At 37.2% G+C, this 27407-nt stretch overlaps 1 protein-coding gene and 1 long non-coding RNA gene across 2 annotated transcripts in view; one reads left to right on the top strand and one right to left on the bottom strand.

Moving 5' to 3' along the window:
• Nucleotides 1-27407, top strand: part of LOC148593014 (uncharacterized) — a 325329-nt gene that overhangs the window by 127614 nt on the left and 170308 nt on the right. The gene's annotated exons all lie outside the window — the stretch shown is intronic.
• Nucleotides 1606-25649, bottom strand: RASSF9 (Ras association domain family member 9). Its single transcript, XM_010215319.2, has 2 exons — nt 25188-25649; nt 1606-2880 (listed from the first exon to the last, which is right to left on the bottom strand). Exons 1-2 carry the CDS (start codon nt 25232-25234, stop codon nt 1611-1613), a joined length of 1317 nt encoding a protein of 438 aa, XP_010213621.2. The 5' UTR covers nt 25235-25649; the 3' UTR covers nt 1606-1610.

Here is a 27407-nt window from a genome sequence, read left to right as displayed (position 1 = left end):
AACATAGTTCGAAATATAGGAAACATAAACAATGTATCTGAAATTACTTTATATCATCTAGGCACTGTCTTTCATTTACTCTGTAGGCTTTTAATTCCAGAATCTTCTTGAGCTTTGCTGGAGTTAAGCTTTGTTTAGGAGATATCACTTCTTCTTCTAATTAATTTAATTAGATTTTAGAAAAAGTTTTCAAAAGTGAAGATTGATCTGCAAAATATGAACATGGTAACCTTCAGTGTGCAATCCAGAAATTAATCATGCTCCCCTACTAGCAGTCTCTAGTTTGGAATTAGAAATCTTACTCAGTTACTGAGGAGGCTTATGCACCTCAACTTGAGACTTTCAGAAACTAACTGGAGAAGGATTTGAACATAACTACAACCTCCTAGGGTGGCATCATTTGGCTTAATCACACTTTTATAAAATTCTCCTCTTTTGTATTTCTTTCATTTTCCATTACCCAGTATTTAGTTAGTAATATAAACTGGATCAGTGTTAGCAGGAAAAATGTGGCATAATATACTGAAGCTCTCACCAAAAAAGCATGAAAAATAGGTTCCTATCCCTGCTCCAAGTGAGTACAAAACAGGCTTTTGCAGTCTACCTTTTATATAAAAACCTTAACTACCTGACCATTGGGAAAGAGCATCCAGGCAGAGCCAAAACCGCCTCGTTCCTGCCCGTCTCTTGCATTGTGCTTGATTTAGTAGTCAGGGTTGGAGGAGGTCTAAGAGACAGGATCCTACTGTTGGGATAGGCACGAGAACGAACACCTTGGTGAAGATGCCCCTGGGGCTTAGGTGTGACCTAGGGATTTGGGTAGCTCGCAGAAGCAGGCTGTGGGTGGTTCTGACATGCTTGCTGGCAGACACAATGTGGACTTAAGCATCACTGAGGCAGCTAGATGACAGCAGATGAGTGGGGCTGTTAGGGACCTTAGTAGTGACTAGGTGCTCGTGAAAGAGGGGAGAAACTAAAAATCCACGCATGCAAAGCCAGTTTTTAAATAGGATTAGGTGTTTTTGAATGTGTTCTCCTGATAAAACTAAGTTTAAATATATAGCATAAAAGCATTGCCTTTTTTTGTCCTGTAGTATCACGAAAACTAATTTTAAATAGATTACATACTTGATTATACACACCTTCCCGCAGCTTCATGCCAGGGAAACTCCAGTTGAATAAAGCTAATGTAACAGAGCAGAAAAATCAAGCTCTCTGTCTGGTTTGAGCTATTCTCTAATTCACATTCCTAAAATGTCCACAGATGTAGGGGACCCAAAGATTAGGGGATATCAAATCCAGACTTTCGGTCTAAGCTGGTCAGAATGCTACTATTTCACCAAGTATCTATATTACAAGTTCTAAACACTGCTCTGATTTAGCAGAGCTAACAATCTTGCACCTACTAGCAGTTAACCCATGAGGCTACCCACGCATTTAAGAGCGAGTATAATTTTAAGCACATATATAGACACTGTTTACATTGCTAGTTTGGTGCCACATTAAAGACCTGAACTCTGAAGACAGTAAGGTTTACTAATGCTTATAAATATCCTCCAAAAGATAAACCAAAATATGATTTTTTTTTATAAACGTGTGAATGTGTTCAACTATGTTGATAACAGAACCATGTCCCCTGAAGTTATTTCAGAGTCCTGGCTGTGGGTAGAGCTGATTCCAGTGTCAGAGTCTGTATCATTTATGTCCAAATTAGTCACTCTGTGAACAAAGTCAGGAACTGCAATGCTGGGGCTTTCAGTGCCCTTAGATGGCTCTTCACTGGGTGGAAGGCTGGCTTCCACATTGTCTTTAACATGCAATAAATTAAATTCTTCTGCAAGAAGTTCGTATTCTTTTTCCTTTTTTTGAAGCAATGAGTCCCTGTATGTAAGCTCTTTCTGAATGCAGCTCAAGTATGAGTTGATCCTCAGACCATCCTTCATACTTTTTTCCAGCTCACATTTTACACTTTCCAAATCTGAGTTTTCCAGTTCAGCATTAGTAGCTCCTTCTGTGTGTGTGTCATCTGCATTTTTTTCTGTGCATATACCAAGTACTTCTTTTTCAATTTCAGAACAAAGCTTTTCTATTAATTGTTTATGATGTTTCAATCTCTCTTCAACCTGTAATATTCCCTCACTTTTGTTCAAATATTCATGCATATCTTTTTGATCATCTGGTCTACTCATTTGCTGCTCAGCTTCCTTTGGATTGACCAGTAAATAAGAGTCCTGCACATAATTTTCTCCATCATTGGCTACACGATCAAGATGGAATTTTGCTTCACATTTTTCAATTTCCATATCTAGTTCCTTCATTCTAAGGACTTGCTGATGAATTGTATGATCTTGAGAAATGATCAGATGAATCAATGTCTCCATATTATCTCTCTCTTGCTGAACACTGTCCTGTTTAAGTTTGGCCAGTTTCCGGAAAGTCTTCCTGACAATTTTCTTTTGCTTGTCTATTGGCAACATCTTCATGTAATTTGCTGGGCTGAGCTCCCACTGCTTTTCCACATTTTGTACTACCTTAGCTTCTGCTGTCTTCCACAGTGGAAGTGAGAGAAAAGCATCAGACTTTACCAACACAAAGTGCAAATTAGGCTGCTCTTCTCCCCAGGCCTTCCAAAGCCGCAGAATCTTTGTCAAAGGTGGAAGGACTCGCTCCGAACCTCTCCATTTTTCTATAATGCAGTAATCACTGGGTTTTCCAAAAAGGACCTTTTTCTCTCCAAATGTAGCCTGGTGTTCCTCTAGCAGTGCTTGAATCACCTCTGCACAAGTTGTACGCTTTGTCAGGCCACATACAATCTTCTCCTCCTGGCAAACCCAAACCACAATCTCTCTTTCATTTGAAGCCATGTCCTTGCTGGAAGATCTGAGAAAACAGACAATACAAAACATAACTTATACATTTCAATGGCATAAACTACAATTACATGAATAAAAACTGTAATGATAAATTGAGATGACTTCCCATATTACTGTACTTTTTTTTTTAAAAAAAAAATACACCAATACCTTTGGAATAAGCAAAGAAAAACACACCCATTTCAACGGCTCCTCTAATATTATTAGTAGTTCAGATCAATGGGAATTTCACATAAAAGATCTTTTATCCCTTTTTCGATATATTTATCAAACGTGTTAATGATACATGACATAAATTTGGCAATCTACATTAAATGTCCAGACTCCACTGGACTCAGATCTGCATATCAATTCTCACCATACGAACACTACATAAACATTGATAGGCTGTTAATATCACTCAGGCTTCTAAAGGGAATAATCATGTTTCTTAATGCACACTGAACATATGTGGACTTTGAATGAATGTATCATTCACACAAATGTTTCAAAATCTAACATAGGAATGCCATAAAGTTCTAAAAAGTTAAAATAATACATATTTTTAAATTTATGAATTCCAGGGAATATGGCATTAATCTGATATTACTAGCTAGTACCAATTTAGAGATTAAGATACCTAAATTCAGGCACCAAGGATTCCATTATACTTACTGTAACTCTTTAATCAACAAGTAATCACTGGAACCTGGAAAGTCATACATGTGACCAAAGCAGTTGTTCACATTAGAGTAAACTGTTAACTTTGTCCCCATCTGTCCAACCTAGACTTGCAAAGAATTACATCCAATGACATAAGACCACTCTGCCAATGCATGAGATGTGATTGAAAGTAATGGGATTTGTACTGAGTATTTGTTGCCTGCCTAGATCTGGGGATTTGGCATCTTGCCTAGAATGATAAAACAATTAATTCCTGAGAAAATTATATTATTCTGCATTTTCTGGCATCACTTTCGGTTCACTTGAATAGATGAGACAGTCCCACAGGGAGAGCCTGAAAATGATAATGACAATTTGGACAATATCCTAAGGGCTTAATACCACGTGTTCTTATCTGGCACTACTTAGTCACAGTAGTTTTCTAGTCATTTGAGATGTAGTAGGAATGGACTAGACCTAATTAGGGTTATACCCTGTGATTATTAAAGCAGGTCAACTTGCTTCTTTTTCTTAATTATTAAACAACTTGAAAGACAAGTGCAATCCAATAAATTGAAATATGATTGGGGCTATGAGTATTACTCTGATGGGGAGGCAAGGATACTCAAGAGACAGGAGATTGCAACTGAATAGTAATCAAATCTACAATAGTGATTTTTATTAGTATAGAGAAAATAAATTTAGTAGTACAGGAGAACTCTGTCCAGCAGCATTGTTTCACCTCTTGTAACATTCCTATTTAAAAATCTGAATTTTGTTAAATTGAGTTATGAGATCATTTTCTCATTTCAATATTTCCTCTTATAGTCCAGCATTTTACTGTAGTTATCATTTTTAATTGGTGTTCAGAAGACTAATAAATACTTCCTAGACTATTAAGAATATTTTTATATATAGGTATATAACAGATAGCAAAGAGATAGCAAAGAAGCATATTTTGAAAGTAAAAAATGGGAGGGAGAGGGGAATAGAAGACAATACCGTAATAAATGATACTGTTAAATATGTCATACGCTAAAAATTCATGGGTTTACAGAACACAGGGTGCTACAGAAAACTTTTTATCTGTTGACAGACAGGTAGTTATATGAAACTTGCATAAGTATATAACTGCAACATAGGTCACTGCATAGATCACTTGCGACAGTCAAATACCTCTCTCCATTTCTCACTGTGGATATAAAAAGAAAAAAAATCCAGCTGAACTACAGTGTTACCATAGATGCTAAGGATAAAAAGATGCAAAATGAATTTTCAAAAATGTAGTGTCTTAGTGTTAACTATAACCAGAAATAAAACTATTACCAGTCAATGGATTTCAACTCAGAAACGTGCACATAGAAGGATAAAAATAACAACCATTTTCTATCCGCTTATCATCCACTGTTATTTTCTTCAGGCAAAATGCATCTGACTACCTCACTTTACACTGAGCTCTTTTGGGGAGGATTTTTTCTTTATCTTGTTTTTACCGTATTTAATACATTCAAGTCCATAACTAGCAGCCGAACTACAGGAATGGATAAAATATGCATGTGCCAATACACAAAAAGCTCAAAAAACTTTAATAGACATATATTTTTATACATGCATGTATATTTATATATACACATATACAACATTTAACTTATAATTGTACTGCAACCTTTTACAGAAAATAAAAAAGGAAATTCTGAATTTTGTTATAAATTTTAAATCAAAGCAGAACTATGAAGTGCAATTTTTCTTTCATTATTTTCCTCTTTGTTGTTACATTTTTGCTCTTGCTTTTTAACTTAAGAGGAATTAATATGGCATTTATAATCTCACAAACCCACAGAATTCTAATATCTTAAATAATTCTTTATTATATTCAACTACAAAATGCTAAACTAATATGACATTCCAGAGTCTTTCTAAGTAAAATTTATTGTATAATTTGAAAATTATAGCTAATCCTGATAATGCCAAACAAAAAAGAAGCTTCTGTCAGGCACACCATAACAATTATTGAACACTTGCTTTCAGGATGAAAAGGATGCTAATAGTACGAGCCATCTTTCATTATGCTATTCTTTCTCACAGAAGGTACACAGGATTCTGAATATACCAGGTGAAATTTATCTCACTTGCCCATCTGGAAGTTAAGATTTAAGTATAAAATTATCATCAGAGTTCCTTAGTGTCATGAGAGAAGTCTTCCAAGGCCAAAGCCTAACCATCCTAAATCATCTATATTTGGGATTTATTCTCAAATGAAATTTCTGCCTTGCAATGACCGTAAGAGACCTATCTAACCTTATTTTCCAGTAAGTAAATACAGGTAAGAATAATTCAATCAGAATCTGGCTTAGTATCTTGGAGAAATATAAAAAGAACAGTTTAAATAGCAGTAGACTTACTAAAGATAACAAAACATGAGTTCTGTGTATTATAACTTCATGGTTTAGTAGATATTAACCTAAAAAATACCATTCACTGCTGGATTTCCTACTTACATATAAAAGGAAACCTGTAAAGTAATTTCAATATTAATGAATTTATAATCCAGTGTGTCACTCCTCATCTGGAGCATAAGTTAGCTTTAGCCACATTTTTTGGAGACAGATGCAGTATTAAAATCATAACATTCAACAGTAAGCTCTGCTTTTGGAAAGTCATTTTAATAAAAAGGTGAGCTTCTCATATTTAGTAATTCCTTGGCCTTCACATCCATCAGCTTAACAGAAAACAAAAGAATTGTCATATTTGAGTAACATACCAACTCAGTCTGTAACGGTTAAGATGTTTTTCCTGTTTACATTCCTAGCTTTCTTCAAAGACAGTTTCAAGAGCAACTTCTTCACTACTATCTAGGCAACTTCATTTTTTCAGTGGTATATTGCTGTTTCTGTAGTCATCCTCAAAAGCTTACAGTTTGAATTCTGTTTCTTTGAATAGATGACTGAAAAGATCTCTTTCGCTCCCTCTCTACAGCTATCCATTTATGATTTAAAAGCCTTGATAATAATGACAATGTGCAAATAAACTTTTTCTTGTAAAGTTATTTGTTGCTTAGGAACAGGTAAGATTTTAACGTTAGGAATGGTCAAAAGTGCAAATTAAAAGTACAGAAAGTATATTTCCTTATTAAAAAAAAAAAAACCCTTCTACTTTACTTCTACTTTCATCCTTCTATACTTTGCTTCTCTTGTTACCCAAAAGAAAATCTAACCAAGTTACAGACCTCACACAAAGCCTTGACTGTGTCAGCACAAGGTGATTTTCCAGTGTTAGATATATACTATATGAAGTTTTATTTTAGCCTAGGAGAAAAAAAGGTAGTATATTCCTGCTGTGCATAGATGAAACAAAAACATGCAGGCGTGTATGTTGAGCAAAGTCAAAATATGAAGTAACTAAAATGATGGAAGCAGAACTTTGGATATTTCCCAAATTTAATGGATGTTCTCCACAAAAGATGATACATATCAACTACAATTTTATGAGCATACTGTTAGCATTATTGTTCAATGTTTCATCAACTTTAAGCCAACATGACCAATTTCCAAAAATAATTTTTGCATATTAATAGAATGCACAAAACATGAGACCATGTTCATGATCAAAAATGTGATTAGCTGTGTCCCTCAGGCATTAAAATATCAACAAACTTTAAAAAATGCAAGTAAAAACAGATGGCACACAAAGCAGTACATTGCTTCTTTGATGGAGAATTTATAAAACGGTTAACAATGTACAAATTTACTCTAATGGAGTTCATACTGAAAAGCCATTTGTGTGAAATAGCTTATTTCTACTTTTTCAGCAATTTACTAGTGAAATCAACTTTCAGAATTTTGATTTTCAGGAACTGAAGAGCTTTTATATACTATGTATGAATTTAATTACTGTCAATCAGATGCCATCCAGCTGTACCTGTTAAAGAGCACAAAATATTTGTGGCTCGGAATATTCTTTACCTTTTGGTGCAATGACACCTTTTTAAATTATTATTATTTTAATTCATCATTGCAGCTGCAAGTGGCACATGATCTGTAATGAATTATTCTTTTTGTCAGGAGGATTCTTTTCACTGTTCTAGTAGATGATATAACTCAGCTCATTCTTGCGTAGAAAACAAAGTTAACTTTGTACTTTTGAGATCGTTTTCTTCTCAGTTTTTCTTTTGAATCTCTGCTTACATAAATACATTTCATTATGCTCGAGCCCCAGAAGGTTGCACAACGATCATTTGCAATGCAAAGAAGGCAACACAACACTAATTTACAAAGAGCCTCCTGTTGGTGATGGTGCAATAATGGATGGTCTGACCTGCAGCAGATCAGATGATAACTGGAGTTTATCATTTGCAAGGATGTAGAGGGCATCCACTTTCTATTGGCACTTAATAATGAATCTCCTTATCCCCTTTCACATCTGAACCTCAGATCTTGGCCATAAATGCCCATCTCAAAAATCTGATAGCTTTCAACTATATTTACTTGTTAGGAATAAGGAGAGGCCAAAATTGCAGGGACACCTAACTGACATGAGCACCCTTCAGATGTCCTACGGGCACAACACAGACAGTCACTTGAGAGCTTCTCTGATACCACTGACAAGTCAATGTATATAAGAGCTAATTCCACTTAGAAAAGATAATATCACTGTTTTTATCATTTTTTTTTAATCTCAGAATGCTACTTTCATATATGCCTATATATACCAACAATGGAAAGTAATTTTGAAATAAAGGTCTAAGCATATTTTGGCTCTGTGGGATTTGTAGAAAGTAAAGCTACTGGTGCCATGTGTTGCAGTACTTGTATGAATGAAACTAACTTAATTTGATCCAGTGGGATTTCTGACAGAGTAAGTTTAAGCACTAAAGATATAAAGAATACACATCCTATACTGAAGTTCAGGTCAAAAGACCCTCAACTTTTCAGGCACAAATGGATCACATTAAAAGTTCACACTAAGTTTATTCAGACCATCCATGTCTAATCCACCTTTTTTTACTCTACTTTCTATCACCTCCTGGACAGGGATTCATAAAGCAATAAAGGCCAAATACTACACGCCGTATGCCTCCTGCCTAACTAGATTACATGCTTGAGTTTCCTAAGGGCAGCAAAGAACAAGTATCTATTTTCTCACCACCCAATGAAGTTGGAATTACTCCAAAGCTTTCAGGATTCTAGAAAGCCTATTAACTAACTCCATACCCATTTCCCTTCCCCTATCCTTAAAAAACAATGTTTATGGAGGCACAGGTAACTTCTGTGTCATGTGAGGAATATAAATTCCATATGCGATAAGCCAAAATCTTAGTCCTTTTTCCCTTCTGCATCATACTGAAGTCAGGGCAATGTCTAGCTAAAAAGTGTCAAGGCAAGGCAGGACTGGTGTTTCAACAATAGCTTTTTTGAAAAATAAAGCTCAACGCAGGTATCAGAGTAAATCTGATAGTACTGTAAGACTTGGTAAGGACAACACAGACCTTGGTTAATAATAATTATAATAATTATTATTTCAAAAGAACTAACCATTTCTTTCTGTCATCTGTTTTTGTATTTGATAATGATGTTCAATGATAGAGGTGTGTTTTTTGTTCGGTTGTTTTTTCCTTACAGAAGTATATCTAGGTATTTATTAAAAATAAGAGCATTGAGTATCTGGTATATGACATTTATCAAACATAAATATACACATACTTTTTAAACTCTCCTAGTGCTCTTGGACAATTTTCACTCAAATAACCTGTGACTAGATATGGAATTATATTGTTGTATCATAGCACGAGTAAGTTGAAAAGGTAGACTGATAAACAAAAGTTACGTAAAACAAACATCTTACTACAAATAGTTCATTTACAACAGAATTCTTGCTGACTTTAAATGTCAATGTTAAACTCCAGTTAAAAAAAGGCATGGGAAACTGCATGCATCATTGTGATATCTAAATCTTGGACCGTGGTGGCTGAAAAGGGACCGATGTTTAAGAAAAATAAAAAGGAAAGAAAATCAGTATTTCTTACAATAGATACAAGAGAAACAAAATCAATAAACAAGAAAGTGGGACTCTAAAACTTTCCTCATTTGATAAGCAGATTTTATACAAAGAAAAAATGAAAGAAATTGTACTAACTCAGTATTTTACATGAATAGAAAGAAATACATAAAAGACATTTTAAGAGGAATTAACCTCCCTGATCACTAGATAAGAAAGATAGTTATGGAAGATTGTCCTGAAAAAAAAAAAAAAAAATTGTATAATTTTTCCACAATAACTCTGTCATTACTCCAGTGGTGGCTATTGTTTTGCAAAATCTTATCTGCTAAATTCCAGTGCAAGTTTTCAGCTGAAATGATTGAATGTATAATGTATCTTCTCTTCACTTGGCCTTTTCTCCTGCCTTAGCTCTGAAATCACTTCTCTCCCCCTCAGGGTGCACATTCTCTATAGATTACATACACACTTTAAATCTGCCTTCCTGTCAGACAAATCATCATTTTTCCATTAGGTATTCACATGCATACATTTGGTAAGTGAGTATTAGTCAAAAAATGCTTGGATTGCAGTGAGTAAAATGAGAAAGTTTGCTATATACACAGAATGATGTGACAGGTTACTTGCTTACCGGATCAGATCTGTAGCTGTGATGGCCTGTCAAAATGGAGGATTGAGAGCACAGCAGACCTAGCTGTCCACCAAAATATTTTCCAAGGTGAGCAACAATAACATTAATAATTTACTGGGAAAACAAGCTTTGACATGTGCATTGTGACTGCTACTGAGGAAGCTGATGTGATACTGAAATGGCAGATCCATTAATAGCTCCAGAGCCAAAACAAACACCCAGCAGAGGCAATTCTTTGGGCCATGATAGGGTGGACAAGAAGGTGTGCATTTTCAAATTCTCCAATGCTAGCAAGGAGCATGCAGGTTAGGTATATTAATGTAGCAAATGCCATATTTTGATTTGGGGCATTGGTCAGATCCCATAGCTCACAAATGAAGATACCACTGAATTTTAGCTACCACAATCATACTGAAAAAATAAAATTCTTTGTAGTGCCCTGCTGTTTATTCAAGTGCCTATGCATATTTAAGAGTCAGTCAAACTATGTCAGTGCTATTGTGCTCCTAATTCCCAACCAACACCTTCAGTACACACAGGAAGTAGAAACATGTAAAGCTCATCTTGGAGACAGATCTCTAAACTACAAAGTTAGAACTGTTGTTATTAGCCAGCTAATAGAAATTTAGTTTATCTCATTTTTAACATTAGGTATTTTTACAGTTATCTAAGCAGCACCCTTGTTGTTTATGAGCTTATGAGATAAAAGAAGTGAGGGGAATTCCACAGGTTGAAAGCACTATTTTTTGTTGTTGTTGTTGTTGTTTGATTAAATTCTGTTCGACCTTTCTTGAAAGACAAAGATAAACTCGTTCCCTCTCCTGGCTTTGTTGACATCTTGCTCAGTGAATAAATAAAAATAGAACATTCTGAGGTTGCGTTTGTTCTGTCAAAACATTAATGAAGCACTCCATGCTCAGCAGTCATACTAATCTAAGCTGAATAAAGGAACAAGATATAGATAAAGAAACCATAGGATTTCATGGCATCTTTCTGACAGTCCCTGGAACAAAAAAACAAAAGGCATTTCCTGGGATCTTCTTATGAACACTTCAAAATAGAGCATAGCACGAACAACTCACAATGAAAGAAAAGAAAGTCCTGATAGACTTGGTCGCCTTCCACCAATTCCTCAAATCTAACCAAGGCTCAGCAAAGCATCTTTTCCTTAGCACCACTGTAAACCGTACTGTAATTACCTCTGTAACTGCTCAAGCAACAGCCTGCAGTGAGCTTCAGAGCTTGGATACTCTTAGGCCATGATGGTAAAAAGGAACCTCACAGGAATTGTTATTTTTATTTTGTCTTTAAAAACAAAACGCAACACAACACTACCAAAACACAACACTACCAAAACCCAACCCCAAAATACACAAAATTGTTTTAAAAATAACCACTTTAGGCAAATGATTATCCGAAATATTGTTTTTACTGTAAAATACTGCTTCATAGGTGATCAACTGCATGACTTAGGAACTGGTTTAGGTAATCTGATGGCAAACTGCCTTTCCCACCTCCTTGCTTGTGCCATCTCTAGTGTTAATCTGACTGAAGGGCTTTCAACTGGCCAAACTCACAGAAAGCTTACCTTCCCCCATATATATAGTCACATGTATATTCAAATAGCTATATATTCACAGACACACATATATACACAAATACACGTGTGTGTCTGTGTATATGTGTGAACAGTGATCCCTGAACTGGGCCTCATGGGGTCACAACAGAATAGCTGCTGGTGCAAAGGAGATGGGGGAATGCCCAGCTGGGGGTGTTATGACTGCCCTTTCAGCAAAAGCAATCCTTCAGATCCGCAAAGTAATCTTCTGAAAGATCACCCTCATAATTACCTCTTAGTATTTCAAACTATTTTATTGTGCATTAAAAAAATTAAAGGTATTCCATACTTTTTTTTTTTTTTCATTTTTGAAAAGGGCCAAAGCATGGTCACATGGGCACCAAAAATCTGGCATTTCCTACCTTTACTTCCTTGACTTTTTCTCCTCTCATATTCTTCCAGAATAACCCTTTTGTAGATCATTAAACCAAGATCAAGCAGCAATTCAGCTTGACAGAAGTGAGAATGGCAGAATGGGCTTAAACTTTCTTCTGTATTTCACTACTGTAATAAATTTTACAGTCAACCAGCTTACTTTGAAATTATACTGTATAATCTGTTTCATTTGCTTTCATTAAATTATATTGAAGATATCACCTCAAAAGGGTCCTACTGAGACCTCACTTACAATCAAATTCTTTTTTTTTCTTATGTCTCTCTTGATCTTTCTGAACGATAATTCAATAACAAATGTGTTCCATTACTTAAAATATTCAAAGAGATGAAAGGGAGAGGAAAAAAAAAAAGATGACCGGATGAAGTGGACACTCATGCAACTGTTCACTGTGAAGAGCTCAACTGAGTACGAAATACATAACTAGGAAGGAAGGAAGGAAGGAAGGGAGACATATTTTAGTGTCCATTGAAAATCTGAGAGATATATATGCAGTTTATGCATTTTGGTAATTTTCTAAAAATTGCTCATCAATGAATGCTTCAATATTAGTTACTAAGCCACAGGTCAAAAGGGTCCCTGAACTATCACCATACCCTGTCTGAAGAAGCTACTGGGCAAACAAAATAAATTGTTAACCTTACTGACCAGACTCTTCCCTAGCAATGGATATGCTAAAGAGAGCACTGTAGCTTGCAAAACTTGTTCTATCCAGTCAGAGGATGAAGATGGGGAATGCAAGAAGGAAGGAACTGCTGGCTGAAACCAAGGTTTATACTACATCATAAAGATCAAGAGAACTGGGAGATTCACCAGATTCCTATAAAGGTGAGAGTACAGGCAAGAAAGAGATACAAAGACTGGTGCATTGTAGCACTCTCTCTCACACACGTGCGTGTGCACACACCTCCCCCTCCCCCCCAATTTCAGTTGCGAGAAGGTGAAGAAAGCTAAATGCAGAGGAAAGGGCATTCCACGATTCCATTCGAATCCAAAGGTGTGACTGAGAACAGCTTTACCCCAAAGATGGTCTGGGACTATGATGAAACTGTTATAATGGGTAAAAGCATACTCTTCCCTCTTCTAGCTGAAGCTAGGAAGGGCTCAATTTTGAATACTCACAGCCTTTTTGCACTTTAGCTTTATTATCATGTTTACTAGGGGAACGGGCCTTTACATTCAGAGTACCTGTAAAACAGAAGCTCTTGGAAAAAAAAAAATCTCTAATGAATGCACTACAGAGTCTGGAGACAATAATATAACTGGCCCAGGAGGTGCTGCTTCTAATGAAAGAATAATAGACAAAAAGTTGGTGTACTGAAAGTGTGTCAGGAAGGCTAAAGGAAAGTGAAAATGATTCTTGGAAGTCAACAAATATGCTCTTGTTTCCCGCTAGGGCTCCCTGAAGAGGTTCACACTCATGTCACTCGTCCGTCACAACCTTCCCACTGCAGCTCTCTTACATATACCATACTGTTTATCTGTGGTGCTCCAAACTACAAATTTAGATGAGTTGGACCATAAAAATAAAGGCCTCTTGTTAAACTACTATAAGCCTCCTGAATGTGACTGAATAAGTAAGCTGTACAAAAATTTCAAGTAGCTAAACTGAAGAGATGGTAACCCCTAGCAATAGACCTGTGAGAAGCAGTGAGGAGCAGGTGGGGGCCAAAGAAACTCTGAAGTCACCACAGCTGAAGCTGGAAGAGGACCTATGTCTGTGGACATAGAACAAGAGAGTTCCAAGAAATTGTGGGTGAGATACCATCTATAGCAGGATAGTGATGATCCCAAGAGAGCTGTGACATCAGAAAGACACTGCGAACTACTTGTCTTTAGTTCACAGAAAATCAGACTGCATCAACATTCAAACTAATGCTTCATTAATTCACGTATCCAAATGTCTTAGAAGCTGGAGATCCTTTCAAAATAAGAGCAGTGAAGATGACTATTTCTCAGTGAGTATAAAAGACAGTTTACTTTAAATAAGACATTTCATAAACTAGATGCAACAGTGACAGCTAAAGGGAGTCACTCTTCCTTCTACCATGCAAACAGCTGTGATGTTTGGAGAAATACAGGTATTTGGCACTCTTCTGAAATATGCTCACATTATACTTTCCACCTCCAACTTTTAAAGAATCCTTGTATGTACTCAGTTGCGTAACATTTAAGATGCCTATGTACGCAACTTACATAAATGCCTGTGTCTGTATGTCACGTATGATAACCTGGTTCTTGTATATTTTATATATTTTATTGCATAGTAGGCATAGATAACTTTTATTATAGATCTAACCTGTATTAAGATATATGACTGTGTTCCTTATAGGCTATACAGATGAATAATAGGCACTTATATTCTAAATATATATTTATCACACACACTTTGGAACTCACACATATTTCTTTTTAGTAAAGTCACACACTCAAAAACTGTAGGCACTAGTGTTTCCCATGCTTCTTGGTTCAATGAAAATGAATTCAATTCAGTTTGTTCATAGTGAGACGAATCCTTACTCTTACATCCTGTACCCTGCCTCACTGAACGTGTACAATAGGCAATACTCATGTATGCTAGAGTTCCAGAAGGTACTGAGGCTTTGCAAATAGTGGGTGTTACAAGTTTTAGCTGCCTTTCCCACCACTGCAATTTATAATCCCTTCTTTCCACAAAAAAGGCCACAGAAGAGTTGCACCCCTAACAATAGGATTTGTTGACACCAGCAGGCTCAGCAGGAACTGATCTAAACTAGCCAGAAATGCAAACAAAAGGGTACGACTCAAGCACTTACTGTAAGACCTCATTCAGGTGTTCCACCTGTACGCAACTTTGCAGTAAAAGCCTGAATACCTTCCCCAGGAAAGCATTCAACAAAAATCTTTCTTCTACTTGCTCTAATTAACTTATGCAAGCTATCACAAATTGAAGAGGTGCAACAGAAAACACTGAGAGGATTACAGACGATTTAAGAACTTTTCTGAAAATTAGATGCTGAAGATCCAAATTCAAGTATCTTATAAGGTATTCGGACTAGAGGGACAATTGGCTGCACTCAGTGACATCAGACACATTCTGGACAGGGCTATTAGTTGAGACTTTATGGCTGAAAACCTTCCTTTTTGGTAGGGTATGAGCAAGATGCATAGTTGCAGATTTTTCAGGACCTGTGTGAGACTAGCAATGATAGTGTATCAATCTGGTGAATGCTGCTAGCTAGAAGTTACAACCACAGGTTTTTAAAGATAATTTTGTGAATCTTTGAAGTTTCTAATAATTAGTTTTGGTGGCTTCAATGGTGCTTGTAAATGTATCTTTTCTTTCTTACTTTCACTCAGTCCACCCTATCTTCTCTTCTGTGTACAATACTTAATGGAAGACACATTTTTTTTCATTTACGTAGTGTGTTTTTTGCTTTTATCACAAGACATACAATTGCTTTAATATCATTACTGAATTGATCTTCATATCCTCTTCTAGCAAGTCAAGAAGTATACTACCTTCCCTTAACAAATCCGAAGCTCAAGGAAAGTTATGCCAAAGGCAACCACTCAATCCGTGTCTGGAAGACTGAACTGTTATCTGTAACAAAGTATGTCTGAATCAAGACATCTATAAACTTCCTTTGCCCCTGTGACTTCCTAGTCCTTGTGCAAAACAGAATGCAAGACATCAAATTAGAAAATGAAGAACATGCAGTAAATAATCACTTTTGTAAACTGCGGTTTATGTGACTTGTCTGGCATCACGTAGGAATTTCATGGCAGGAGACGGGACTACTATCCAGGTTATTAATATAGTTGTCCCTTAATCATATATTAGCCACCTGTAATTCACTGTTCAACTCACTATTTGCTTTTTAATTTCTAAAATGAATGGTACAAAAGATGGTGTATGTTCAGTACAGTGTTAATTAGGTCTCTTGCAAAGTCTGAGCATGCTCCATGAAGGCAAGATGTTCAGAGATGTTAACCTTCCCTTTGAAAGACATTTGGGTGGAGCTCATCCCATTTATTTAAAATGTAGATGTGTAGTCAAAGATAATTTTCCAAGTTTCCTCTGTAATCAGTGACATAAGATAGGTACCTCCAAAAGGGTGACTAACAGTCATCTAGGGCAGAATGAATTGCCCTCTGGAAGTGTTTAGCTGTACTCATTAACTACAAAGAGTACCAAGATGATTAGATACCTAAATTTCCAATGGCTAAACACAGGTAAGATGCAGCTCAACAACTGCACGGTACTGTCTACCTGAAGTTTATGAACAGTCTGACTGTCACTAAAAGCAAATACTTTAAACATCCACAACTACATTTCTAAAAATAAGTCATAACTTTGTCTGACTAATGATTTTCATGAGTAAACACGGATTGTGTCTATCTAATGCTTAAAGTAACATCACTAAATATCTGGAAAAGTAAAATAAAGTCAATAGCAATCCCCAACTTTGTTAGGAAGATAGGTTTCCTAACACAGTTTTCTGGTAAAACAAAGTACTAGTAACAAAGTGGCCCTGAGAGATACAGGCAATTATTAGGTTATACAAGCACAGTTAGTAGCTTTGCAATCAGTACAGAGGAAGTCTGACAACAGGCACTATCCCAGTGAAACAATTCAGTGTATCAATTTACCAGTGCACAAAGCGGACAGAAACAAGAGCAAATGGAGATCAGCATCTGATCCTGCATTTATAAATATCACTAGGCCACTCTTTGATCAGTAGGAAGGATCTGATAAATTCCTGTCACAGATGAGGCATAAAAATATATTGTCAAAATACTGCCTCAACTGATGTTCTAACCCCCTTCTCCCCTCCTGCCCCCCACCAAAGTATAAAGTGCTTTCACAGTGGAAACAGCTCTCAGTAGAAGTACTATGATATTGAATTTGAAGGAGGTTGGGGAAAGCGAACAAAGGTGTTCCACATGGGTAAGGGAATCTACTAACAAAGAACAAATTGCAGGTTCAGCATCAAGGGCAGGCTCTCTTAAAAATTAGTAGTCTTCACGCTATTATACAACTCCTCTGAGGTCACGCATGTTTACCAGTTAAATTAATGTAAACATATTTACTCCTGACAAAAACAAAACTTGGTCTATAAAATTATTACAGCATTATTACATTTCTTAAAAAATGGTTTTCTTGTTCTGTGAACAAGAAAATATTATGCTTTTCAATGTATAACAGTGCTGGTTTCATATTATTAAAAGGAAGACAAAATATATTCTGTGTTTTTCTAGAACACTGATTATATTTTCCATTATGATGGGAAATTCGTAACTCAGAAATCTCAGAAATCTTTACATTAATGAATGAGAGCAGACAGGAGTGGAGAATAAAGAAGCAAAGTAATCAGACTGACAGTTTTTGTCCTCAAAGTAGATAATTCAGATTTATGCATTTCATTCATAGCAAATTTCATATTGCTGTGTAAATATATTTTCTTCCTGTTATTAATGCTAGTAATGCAGCTGATTAATGAATGCTTAAAAAAAAAAAAAAAAAGAAAAAGAAAATGAGGTTTATACATCCAAGATAAAATACAATAAAAATAATACAGTGGCCTGAGTTCTTACCTATAAACCTAATACAGTGGCCTGAGTTCTTACCTATACACCTAATGCACCAAAATACAGTAGGATCTAGCCTACTAGTCTAGTAGTCACTGATCACTCGATAATAAGATGATTCAGACTGACAGAAGCAAACAAGTACTTAGGCAGACACCTTAATATTCTGTGAAAGAGAAACAAGTCCTTAATTAAACTGCATTTGATATGTATGGCAAACCTATAGGGAAAAACCATCTTTAAAGTCTGGTGTTTTTCTTTCCCTCCATATGGTATCAAGACTTTAGTTTTACAAAATTAAAAATAAAATCACAATGTACCTTTATTTTCATTACTAATGAAGACCTTGCTTTCTGACTTTTTAGTTCACAAGTCATCTTTCTCTCCTTATGTTTACCTCTCAAAAACACCTCTCAATCTGTTAAGAAACACGATAGTTTTTTTATTGCCTTTTCTGTGATTTTGCTGTTCCCCTCACAAGCAGTTTTATCAGGAGAAACCTCAGACTGATGAAAATTTCCCTGTGAAGCATGAAGGAAATCAAAGCAAAACAATCTGTGATGCATTTTCATTTCTCTGTGTGGCAGCCAACTGTAGGAGACTGTATGAAGGATTAGAAACAAGCAACTCCCAGGTTTTAGTCATACCTCCCCTACTAACTTACTTTCACACTTACTGTGGACTTCTACAGAATTTACACTGTCTAGTCATGCCCTACTTACTCTCCTGAGGCATGCAAACACTACGCATATTACAGTTAGGGAAAACCAAGTATCCTTATTTGTAGTTTGAAGTCACAAAGCAAGCTGGTATCATTATCACTATTACAATACATGCTCCTTGAACATATTTCTGGATAGGCCAAGACAGGAAAAAGCACCTCATGGGTGGCTCTGGTGCTCAACCGAGCCAATTTCCAGAAAGGTGTTCAAAAAAAAAAAAAAAGCTTTCTTTTTGACAGGGCTTCCTGAAACCTACTACTTTCAAAAATCACTAATTATATCCTTTTTAATTTTGTGTAACATACGGAACTGAGAAATTATTTATGAGAAGTACTCTTTCTTCTTGCAAGAATTTTGCAGTTCCACCAAAGGTTTACATCCTTGGAAGTAAAAATTCCATCATCAAAATTTGTGTGACGTACACTGAGCTCAAATGTAGTATACATAATCCTTGTGAGAGGGAGACACAGGCATGGAACAGATGATGTATACGTCCTGGGACAAACCAACAAAGTGATTTGACAGAAACTCGCAGAGATGTGTGTATGATATTAGTCTCTAGCACAGCATCATATCGACCTGAAGATTACACTGAACTTCATGTTTTTAATACCTACACTCTGTAGAGAATTGCTCCCGCCTTTGTTAGACAAATGTAATCGTCTATTTTTTTTTGTTCCAGTTCCATTAAGTTGGTGCTTTTTCTTTGTGTTCATTGTCAAAGCTCCTTTGACTTTTTATCTGTAATTTCCAGTCTTGAAAGTATCATACACATAAGAGAAACATTAGAGTGACAATGCTAGCTCAGTTCTCTCTCTGCACAAAACTGGCTACCAGTATGGCCAACATACTAGGCTTAGTGTGTGGTCTCATGCAAAAAGCTTATCTTGCATCGTCCTTCTTGTCACCAGTAATCAGCATTTGCCTACATACCAAAAAAAAAAAAAAAGCTGAAGAAGCTTATTAATGTTTGTACTGCATTTGTAATGTTAATGCTTGCAAATAATAATGTTTAAGATCATAATTTTAAATTATTGTTTTTCACTGTGGAGAACCAAACAAAATAAGATTTTCTGAAATTAAGGGTATAGTTCTGTATTCAAAAGATGCTAGCTTGTGATTATCACTGACTTTTATGAAAGCTACTAGAATTTAAAAAAAAAAAATCCCCATCCCTGAAAACATTCATCTCTCTACTGACATCATTATGCTTGTAGAAATGTCTGATCCTTTTGCCTGAATGTAAAATATTCCTTTTTCTTTAATAAAATAGGAAATCGCCATTAACCAGTAAGATTTTTCTTTGGTTACTAAAAACATTTTTCTTTGTCCGAAATGTGTTTTCTCAGCTTGACTGTACATTATAATAGTGCTTCAGATTAGCTTAAACTCAGCCAAAGCACTGCTCTTTCTTTACATGGTGTAGTATTACACAGATCTATTAGTCATTTTATTTACTCCACTGGAATGAAATTACTGTCTGCTCTCCTGGGATAGTAGATAATTAACTCTTTAGAAATAAGGTTAGTGTTTTGCTAGACAAAAAGCTCTTCCTGAAAGTGAAGTGAACAAACGTGTACAGAGATTACTAGAAAATGTATGCAACCATTTTGACCCCTGAAACAAAGCTGACAAGCCATACTGGCAAATAAATTAGAAAGTATGAGGTCTGGTGCCAAAAGGAACCTCTTCTTTGGTAGTTCAGTAATGCAACTCACGGTAAAGTAAAAGTGAAAATAATGAGAAGAATATTCCACCATTACCGAAACATAGCAAACAAAAATCATCCTTTCCTTTCAAAAATTTAATATAGATTACATTACACCATTGATGCTAGATAAGTTTTAATCTATCCCCTCCAGCATACATAACAAATTCCAGGTAGTCTTTCAACAAAAAGCATTCATATAACTTCATAAAGACTTCTCAGAGTATGTTCATCCAAGGAGAGAAGTATTAAGACATTTCACATGATCTCATTAGACTTACAGTATAGTTCACATGCAGTTCTTTCAGATAAGCGGCCGATCTCTCAGAGCTTTTCCAGTTTGAACCCAAAAGCCGAGTATTTTAAGTTTTGCTTCAGCAAGGCTTAAAATGTAGCAGAGTGCACTCAACCATGGAGCATTAGGGGTGCTCAGAGCAGTACTCAAGTCACTGAGCTAACTAGGTACACAGAGAAACTACTGGAGGGAGGGAGGAGGGGAGGGAACATGATAATGTTAGGCCAGTATCACATAGATGAAGTCTCTAATCCAATTCATTATCCTGCACTGTAATATAAATCCTGAGAGAATAATTGAGTATTACTTGCATTAGGGAGGGGCCTCTGACTCTCAGGACAGGAAGAACTCCCTCAACGTGCACCCTAATGAACGGATATGCATGGTCTTTCTATCTCTGAAACAAAGTAGAGGAGATGATTAAAGAGAGGCAGACAAAAAGAGGAGGCAAAGTAGATGATTACCTCCTAGACAGAAACACTATGCCAGCTGCTGTGGGACTGAGACTTTGGGGGTAAAAATGTGGAAAAAAAAATCTGGAAGGAAGAGCAAAAGCAATAAATATATTTAAATAATAACAGATTTGCAACATGACTGTTGCATCAAACAGTACTGTGGGCTCAAGTGTGTTATATGTCAACAGAGCATATAAATGGTTGTGGTAAACTTAGGACCAGCATGAATCACATTGGCAAAAATATTTCTCTAGCTATTTGTACCTAATGGCATAGCCCTAGAGATTCAAGGGCAACTAGTCAACTAGTGAAGAAGAGGGAGTCTCTGGTGAGTCTCCCTTTTGGCTCACTTCCCCCCCCCCCCAACTTTGGCCTACAAGCAAAGATTTACAAGAACACTCAGGTTCTGATGAGTTCAGTTTAGCTTTAGATGAAAAACTCAAGGACATAGCCTCAATGAAAGAGAAATACCAATGGAATGAACTTTCTAGGAGTGAGATCACTGGGAAGATAACACATGACAAGTGAGTGATATACCCAGATATCCTTGAGGTAAGGAATAACATTTGAAATGATTAAATTCTTAGAAGTGAACAAATGTAGCAACCAAGTGCAGTGTAATCTTAATTTTAGAGAAGCATTGGGACAGATTTTGTGTTACTTAGCAACCAAGAAATTTTATACAGTGTGAAACCATAAAACATATACACTGTAAATATATACACTTTTGTTTTGTCGCTCATACTTGAATAGGAAGCTGTTTTGTCTCCATGAAGTACAGTCCATTAGATTCATACTAGACATTATCTACAGAGAACTCTATACCCTTTCTCATACTCCATATGATTCAATCTTTGGCTGAGCATTTCCTTACGTCATGTACCTTCCACAGAATAGCATCTTTAAGAGGTTTACCTAAAAAAAATCCCTTCAGGCTCAGTCATGTCATTGAGACTGAGTCCTGCAGGAAAATGTCCTTTTTTCCCTTTATTTATTGCCTTATAAGGTGCAGCCTGTCCCTATGGATCATATTTGGATCTGCTGGTGGGTGGGGCCTTGCTATCTTCTGGGTGTGTTGCTCCCCAGGGGACACATTAACAAGTATATACATGCTCTGGGAACTACAACTATTTCTGAATGACATACGAGGTCAGAGAATAGTATAAAACACTCCTCACAAGTCCAGAAAAAAAGATATCAAAATATCACTCAAGCTCTTCCTGGCCAACAAAAATACATCAGCGACCAGTTCCTGGCTGGTGCTCCTCTGAAAGCAAACCAGGGCTTAAAATGACCTGACTTAATGTTTACTTAAGCCTTGTGCTATGTCTCTGCATGAACTGGATTTCAGTAGCCCAAGAGAATACTACAGATGGCAGACCTCTCAAGCACCAGAAGCAGTTCAACACAGGTTTAGTCTTCCCGGGGTTTAATCACCGTTTCTTTCTCTGGAGGCTTCTGGGATCACAACCAGCATCCCCCCCTCCTCCCCTTCCTGTTCACATAGCTCACACACAGAGTTAAAGTAAACTCTTTGTTTGAACGCTAAGATCTTTGGGGTAGAGGCTGACATTTTATGACCTGGGCGTGAAGAGTCTACTACAAAATAGGGCCCTGATCCTTTATTGGGACCTCTAGGCAATGCTGCAAGACAAGCACTAATTACAGAGGTGTCACCTTGTTATCTGAGCAAATCATTCCTAACTCCTTCATTTTCGTTCTGGCTCTTGCTCCAACTACTTTTGTTGCCTTGACTAAGCCATTTAACTCAGTTTTATGTCCTCCTCCTGTAAATATGGTATTTACTTCTCCAACGTAGTTAAGGGTCATTACTCTTAGTGAAAATGCAGAGTGGGTGGTAGGGCGGGGAAGGAAAGATAATGCTTGCTCTCTTCGTGCTTCCCCCTTTGCTGGGTATTTCTTCTCTTACAACTGAGTATCTCAAAGAGAGAGGCAAGCACTAGACCTAAAAAATAAGTAGCAGATTAAATTGCACATACATACATAGACATACAAAAGGACACGTGTGTCCTTTCTGGTCCCTCTTTAAAGAAAGGCACACTAAGGCAAGGTAGACTAATGAGCCTCTTAAGGTCTGACTTCACATCTACTGCTCTACTAAACATAACTAAGGATTTTAAAGTCATTTGACTTCCTATTCAAGGTTTACAAATGAGTTGGCAAAGATACAATCATAACAAAAAAAATACTATTTCACAGTGTTTCTATTGTAATGTGAGGCCCATTTGCTAAGACTATAAGCAAAGTTTGAATTCTCAAAGGTCAGCATTGAAAATGAACATTAAATATAGAGAAATTTACAATATTTGAACAGGTAATAACAAAAGCCATAAAATAATTATGTATTTTGCTTTGTTCTTGTCACCTCACCCTACCCTCACATTTCTACAATAACCAACCCCCCTTCCCATTTCTATAGTTATAAAACTTTCATCCACTTTTCGTTTACCTTGCCCTGACAACACTTCTATCTGTAAAGGCATTAATTTGAGGGGGCAATCAAATGAAAGTAAAATGGTAAATGTTCCCTGTGATGTTGCCATCAATATTTCATTTTTTATTTGCTATTTAAAGGTTCGGATTATGACTGTTTCTCAAGGAACACAATAGATATCAATGAATCTAATCAGATTGATGCAATTATTTTAAATGTCAAAGAGAAACAGATTCACAGGATGGAATGGAACCGCATTTTGTGATTTAACATCACTATTCAGACATTTGATGGCAATAGCAAAACTTATCATTTAACAGGAATAAACATTCAACTTTGTGTAAAAATCAGTTTGATAAAAAATAAGTTCATGTACACCTTCCTAGATGTTTTGAACACTGGTTAGCTATATAAGAAATACTTGCATTTCCAAACTCATTAGCAAAATATACTTATATAAGCAGTAACCTACAGTATTAGTGATTCTAAAGTAGCTCCATATTTTAAAACATTGACTAAATGTAGTTGTTCTGCTTTTTATTTCTTATAATGTATTAAAATATAATAAATATATATATAAAGTATTAAATTACCGTAAAATGTCTAAACAGTCACACCTCCAAAACAACTTTCAGTGTATCAAATGAAAGAAAGAAGAAAATATCAAAGCAAAAATTGGCACTTGGATCAAAATAGGACATATCTACACATCTGTTTAGGGTCCAATGCTATTCCTTCTGAAAAAAAAAAAAAAAAAAGTGGTCCCTTGAGTACCCTTAAATACAACCCAGTTTTCACTGGATAGCAGGAGTTAAAATGGGGAAGAGATTACAACTGATCCATGATCTTATCACTAAGCCAAAAAGTCGATGATACGTTTCTGTAAATCTTACCTAAACGGGTCGAGCCACTGTAAATTCCATAGAGACCAAAGCAGCGTGTTCACACCAACAAAATGTACACTTTAAAGCCCTCCCCACACTTAGAACAATTACATACTTCCCCACGAAGCTTTTTTTTTTTTTTTTTTTTTTTGTGCTTTTTTTCCACAATTCACGTGGATGGCATGCGGGAGAATGAACAGTGAGGGGCAAAGTCCTTACAAAGAAAATTTGCAAGGAGCCAACCTCGGCACAGCTGTCAACTGGCACTTTTTTTTTTTTTTTTTTTTTGGTGGTGGGGAAGGAGGAAGGAAAAAAAAGCACCGAAGCTTAGCTCGGGTTATGTGTAACCAAAAAGTTTCCTTGTCCCCTTTCTCCCCCCCCACCCCCCCCAACTCTCCAGTCTGGGTGCGCACCTTGGTCTTCCCAGACTTGCAGCTACGGGCTGATTCCTCCCAGTTGGAGCTCTTCCATCCTGGGAAATTTGGGAAAAGCGGAGCACGGAGAGAGCCCGAGTGGCCGCAACCCGCCCGTGAGGGGGGAGCACCCCATCTGCGCCCCTGGACACTTACCAAGCTCCTCTTCTCAGCGCCGTACCAGTCCCAGCTTGTTAAAACGAGGGACTTCAACGGCTTTGGACGCGGAGGGGTCGAGGGGGAGGTTCAAAGTTAGGGAGAGCGATATCCTCCCCGCTACAACTTTTGCCTAGGACTTAAAGGGGCCGGAGCGGAGGCAGGTGGAGGAGAGGGAGAGAGTTGGGGGAAGTGCCCCTGCCCCCTCACTGCCTCCGACCCCAGGTGAGCCCCAAAGACACGGCTCATGGGAGCTGCGGGGTCCCAAAACAACATCCTTCCCAGAACCGGAAAAAAAAAAAAAAAAAAAAAGTATAAAAGAAATCCATCCCTTAACTCCCCTTCTCCCTCTTCCTCCACGTACAAACGGACTTACCTGTTTTTATGCCGGGCTTTTAACAAATTCCTTCCAAAGGGAGCCATGATCCCAGCAGCAAAAGCATAACATCAGCGATCCCCAAGCAGTTCAAGGGTGTTCCCTTCTCCCCTATTTTTTTCCCTGAGCGCCTTCCAGCTTGTTAATAGTCACTGAGCGTAGCGATGAGCTGGAAGTTGTGTAATTTACTGCTAACTTTGAACTCCAGCTTGTTGCTGCTGCTGCTGCTGCACCTTTGGAGTCCTGCCCAGCTGCAATCTTGAAGGAGGCGTTTAGGAGCAGGAAAAAGAAAGCGGGGAAAGGAGGGGGGTAACTAACCCCACACTTGCTCCTGTGATGTGAAGTTATGTACAGGACTTGCAAAACTTCCAGCCTCATCACCCTCAGGGCAGCCACCAGCCAGCAAATGGGAAAGAAGGGGTTTTGCTCTGCTGGGGAACTCTTGGAGGGGAAAAAAAAAAAAAAAAAGGGCATTGAAAACTTTCCCTGGGAGGTTCCAGCCACTTCAGGTCAAGTCGCTCAGCTAAAAAGCAGTGTTAATGAAGGGCAAGTTGTCACACCAGTTCTTTGTACATAATAACCTGCCTTTCAGATCCAGGAGCTGTATGGCTTTGCGAGATATTGGGACAAGTAATGGGAATATGAAGGGACAAAGTCAGACGACTGTGGTCCCTTTGCCCTCCCTGGGATTTTTAAGTAAACATGTCCTATTTGCAAGAGTCCTTTGCAGACCTTGGTGTGACTGAAGGTACCTCTGAAAAGCTATTTAACGTGGCCCAGCAGAGGAGTGAGGCAGCAAGCAGAGGCTCAGTTCGTTCTGGGACGTTGCAGGATTTTTATTATTATTATGATTATTGTTTTAAGCTGACTTTGCCAACAGGGAAATGAATGCACATTAAAGTTCCTGTTTGCTAAAAACCCCTGGGAATTAGAGATTTGTAATAAAGCTTCAGAAGGGATTTTTGTTTTTCTTTTCTTTCCCCTTTCTAAGCTCAGCAGCTTTGGTGCAGAGCGAGGGAAAGAGGACCCACTGTGCTGCAAAGTCCAGTGCTGCTGGGTGAGGGTCCCGGGCCCGGAGGAAGCTTCCAGCACAGCTCATCCTGGCCCTCTACTCTACGCACTTATTTTTAACAGGCTTATGTTAGACGTAAATCACTTTTTTTTTTTTTCTCTTCTTTGCTTGCTTTTGTTTCCTGCCTTTTACAGAGTAAACTCGAGGTGATGCCCCAAGGTGCAGCACAACAGGGAATTGTTTCATCAAGCAGGAGAGATCATAGGGCTCTATAAGACGTGGGCTTGTCTGAAGGAGGCTTCTGCTTTTTCTAAGTTTCCCAGTTCCTCCCTCAATCAAGACAGTCACAACAACATAAAGAAAACAAAGTGAGGGCCTATTCCATGGGTTACCTATTACTGGCAGCTCTGGGCATACCCCACATATTTTCAGTTCAGTCCCATGCACTAAATTTGCTGAGTTGTGACTACGAAGAGAGGGACTGGAGCTTTGTTTGGGTAATCACTCAAGTAACAGAAAGGTAGAGAAGCTAAACAAAACAACTTCCCTGCTGCCAGGGGACATTTTAAGAGGCAGTATGGTTCTGACATTATGAACATGATCCCAAATACATTAAGTTAATTTTCTCATATTTAGAGGACAGCATTTTTTTTCCATTCCCTAAGACATATTAAAACCATATTCAACACAAAATTCTGATCAGTATAAGTTTTCCTGGAGATAAAAATAATATTCAAGCAACCATTTTTATTGGTAGAGGTAGAATTAAATAGCTTTGTCTGCAGAATAATATTCAATTCTCCTTATTAAAAGAATAAATGGGAACCTGGCAACATCTGTAGTTGTTCTTATGCTCCTGAATAGTCATCTCACAATTTTAATTTTTCAAATATTAAAATGCCATGGAAATTGTTTCCCTTTTACTATCAAATGCAAGTAATTTTAAACTAAAGATATGTAATGTGGGAACTGGGTACCTCTACACATGTAAATCAGAATGCTGCTATTTCTGTGTAGCTATGCAACGAGTTGTAGGAAAGACTCCAGCATTAATATTCAGACATTTTCCCCACAGCTGAAGAAGAAAAGGCAGCTTTCAGGCTATGCACTTTCACAATTAGACTAACCAAATACAGGAAGAAAGTAGGTGGGAGTATGATAAAGCCTTACAAAATAATAAAGCAGAGAATCCTGAGGAACAAGAATTG

The sequence above is a fragment of the Tinamus guttatus genome, unplaced genomic scaffold (assembly GCF_059628265.1).
Source record: "Tinamus guttatus ecotype Peru unplaced genomic scaffold, ASM5962826v1 Tinamus_guttatus_pri_ptg000472l, whole genome shotgun sequence".
NCBI classification, from domain to species: Eukaryota; Metazoa; Chordata; class Aves; order Tinamiformes; family Tinamidae; genus Tinamus; species Tinamus guttatus.
Note: the sequence above shows the minus strand (reverse complement) of the source record. Positions and strands in the feature narration are given on the sequence as shown.

Excerpts from the sequence above, each read along its gene's own strand:
- RASSF9 (XM_010215319.2), bottom strand. The coding sequence starts at position 25,234 with ATGGCTCCCTTTGGAAGGAATTTGTTAAAAGCCCGGCATAAAAACAG. Across the intron at positions 2,881-25,187 it reads AAAGCCCGGCATAAAAACAG|ATCTTCCAGCAAGGACATGG; the intron begins GTAAGTCCGTTT and ends CTGTTTTCTCAG.